The 3,529-nt window shown below is 41.6% G+C and overlaps 1 protein-coding gene across 1 annotated transcript in view; it reads right to left on the bottom strand.

Annotated features, from left to right (window-relative positions):
- The window catches only part of ZNF627 (zinc finger protein 627), an 11,854-nt gene that overhangs the window by 2,130 nt on the left and 6,195 nt on the right, over positions 1-3,529 (bottom strand). Inside the window, exon 2 of the mRNA XM_012641246.1 lies at positions 57-226. Coding sequence (XP_012496700.1) covers positions 57-226 — 170 coding nt within the window. The remainder of the gene's footprint in view (positions 1-56; positions 227-3,529) is intronic.

The following is a 3,529-nucleotide window of genomic DNA, read 5'->3' as shown; positions in this document are numbered from 1 at the left end:
AAGTATTCCCTTTCCACATTCCAAATCACTGAACAGCACTGATGAGCAAGAAGCACTTGTTCTCTAATTTACTAAGTGAAGGAACGTTGCCATCCTTACCTATAGAGGCCAGGTTCCTGAAGGTTTCCTGCATCACATCTCTGTACAGATTCTTTTGGGAAGGCTCCAGCAAAGCCCACTCCTCCAAGGTGAAGTTCACAGCCACATCCTCAAAGACCAGTGAATCCTGAAACATCCCACACACGTAGAGGAGGATGGGTGAGACTGACAGCACTAGGGACCAATTTTTTATTATTAAGAAGTTCACATGATGCTGTGGACTCCCAACATTGATTCCATGACTTGGTCCTGAGACTTACTCTCCGTCTACACTCACTTCTGTCACTAGACTAGAACTGAAGTATTTAGTAAAACAACAGCAGAATAGAAACATGCCTCTTGTTGGTGGGCGTATGGGTGCATGGGGCACCCCAATGTCTCTTTGTACAATGGGTCTATAGCACCCATCGTAACAAAGATGTAGTAAGCAGTGTGCAGAGAAACATTAGCAGTCCTGAGACTCCGTATCCTTAGAAATGCTTGTTCACAAAGCTTGACCTTTGATAGTATCTGGGAACCGGATTTTGGACAGGGTCCCACCAACCTAAATGACAAGAGAGTCCTAACTTACTGGAAGAGAATCCCATAGCAAACAGTCTGTGGGAAGCAGTACAGGGATAGAAAACCCCTGAATTGTAACTGATGAATTACTGAAGGCTGCGTGTGGATGCATTTAAGAGGTAAAAATCCAGAAGGCCCAATCTTAGGGGGCTCCCAACTAATTTATGACCTTTACCTCCAGAAACTCCATCAGTTCTCACAGGGAAAATCAGAGAAAAATCACTTCCTGTTTCCAGCAGGAGGAGGGGAAGAGTAGCCATTATGAAATATGCCCAGAGAATTCTGTTCCTCTTAAGTACTGCCTTCAAAACAAACTATTTCCCAAAAGCCTACCAACTGCGATGTTATCAGAGCCAAACCTCCCGGGGCAAGGGGAATATCTAATTCCATTCCCCTCTATCCTTCCTGCCTCAACAAGGGAGGGGTGAGGATGAGAAATACTTAAGAAAGTCACAACACAGGGACACAGGCTTCCTAAAATGAGGCCAGATTACAGGCCAATGAAATGCTTCCCATATCCCCATACCTCACCTCCCCATCAGACAACTGAGAGGCTGCCTCATACTGTATTAAAGAACCAACTAATGGGGTGACATGAAGTGGACAATTACTAGGAACACATATTCTACCAAGACTCATTCATGAAGAAATAGAAAATCTGAGTAGATCTACAACTAATAAAAGAGACTGACACAGTATCAAAATACCCCCAAAAAATGAAAACCCAGTACCAAATAGTTTCACTGCTAAAATCTACCAAATGTTTAAGGAAGAATTAATACCAATTCTCCTCAAACTCTTCCAAAAAATTAAAGAGGAGGGAATACATCCAAGTTCATTTTACGAGGCCAAAATTATGCTGACAACAAAGATATACAAAGACATAACAAAGAAAAAAGCAGACAAATGGCCCTTATCAATACTGATGCAAAAATCCTCAAATAAGTACTCAATGGTACAGTAATCAAAACAGCTTGGTACTGTCATAAAGGCAGGGTTATAGACCATTAGAATAGAATACAGAGCCCAGAAAAATACCCACACATAAATGGTAAAATGATTTTTGACTAGAGTGACCATATTAGTCAATGGAAAAAAAAGGACACTTTTCAAAAAGTGGTGCTGGGATAACGGAATATGCACATGTTAAAAAATGAAGTTGAGGCTGGGCGTGGTGGCTCATGCCTGTAATCCTAGCACTCTGGGAGGCCGAGGTGGGTGGATCGCTCAAGGTCAGGAGTTCCAGACCAGCCTGAGCAAGAGCGAGACCCCGGCTCTACTAAAAAAAAAAATGGAAAGAAATTATCTGGACAACTAAAAATATATAGAGAGAAAAATTAGCCGGGCGTGGTGGCACATGCCTGTAGTCCCAGCTACTCGGGAGGCTGAGGCAGAAGGATCACTTGAGCCCAGGGGTTTGAGGTTGCTGTGAGCTAGGCTAACGCCACAGCACTCACTCTAGCCAGGGCAACAGAGTGAGACTCTGTCTCAAAAAAAAAAAAAAAGAAAAAGAAAATGAAGTTGGAAGGCTGGGGGCGGTGGCTCACACCTGTAATCTTAGCACTTTGGGAGGCCAAAGCAGGAGGATCACTTGGTCTCAAATTCCTGGCCTCCACTGACATTCCTGACTCAACCTCTCAAAGTGCTGGGATTACAGGTGTTAGCCACCACGCTCAACACAGTTACAGATTATTTTGTTCCTTTTCCACTCCCATTGCTTCACTTGACTAGCATGTTTTTAATAATGGGCAAAAGTTCTGGAAAGACACCTCACCCGAGAAGATATAAAGATAGCAAAACAAAACAAAACAAAACAAAACAAAATAAAACAAAAACTCAACCCAAACATATGACAAGATGCTCAGCATCACATGTCATGAAGGAATTGCAAATTAAAACAATGAGGTGACACCATAAACCTACTAGAGTGGTTGCAAAACCCAAAATACTGACACCATCAAATGCTGGTGAAAATGTGGAGCAACGAGAACTCTCATTCACTGTTTGGTGTGCATGGGGAACACCGCAGCCACTTTGGAAGACAGTCTAGCATGCCCTTAAGAAGTTAAGTATGGTCTTACCGTGTGATTCAGCAATCACGCTCCTAGGTATTGACCCAAATGAGTTGAAAACTGATGTCCACACAAGTCTTCACATGAACGTTTTTAGCAGCCTTATCCATCATTGCCAAAAACTAGAAGTGACCCATTTCAATGAGTAAATGGATCGAGAACCTGTATTCCATACAATGGAATATTACTCAGTGATAAAAAGAAATGAACTATCAAATCACAAAGACAGAGAGAGACCATAATGTATACTGCTATGTAAAAGATGCAAGTCTGAGATGGCTCCTTGTGGTATGACTCCAAGTATATATTAATAACATTCTGAAACAGGCAAAACTGTAAACACAATAAAAACATCAGTGGTTGCCAGGGACTAAGGGGCGTAGGGAGATAGAGGGAGAGGAAGAGTGATGATTAAGTGGAACACAGGGATTTGAAACTCTTCTGTGTAAGACTGTGGTGGTGGATACACAACACATTAATTTGTCAAAACTCACAGAACTGTACGACACAAACAGTGAACCCTAATGTAAAATATGGACTTCAGTTAACACATCAGTTCATCGATTCTCATCATCATCAAATGTAATATACTGGTTCATCCACTGTAACATACACTACATGCAGTCAAGGTGTTAAACATAGGGGAAACTATTAGCTGGGGAGAAAAAGAATATGGGAACTCTATGTACTATCTGCTCAATTTTTCTGTCAAACTACAACAGGTCTAAAGAATAAAGACTATTAAATGAAGAAGCAAATAAACTACCATTCCACGGAAGATTCACAACTGTGTAAAA

This window comes from Propithecus coquereli, unplaced genomic scaffold, assembly GCF_000956105.1.
Source record: "Propithecus coquereli isolate 6110/MARCELLA unplaced genomic scaffold, Pcoq_1.0 Scaffold164, whole genome shotgun sequence".
NCBI classification, from domain to species: Eukaryota; Metazoa; Chordata; class Mammalia; order Primates; family Indriidae; genus Propithecus; species Propithecus coquereli.
The sequence above is the reverse complement of the archived record's forward strand: the minus strand, read 5'-3'. Positions and strand labels throughout refer to the sequence as shown.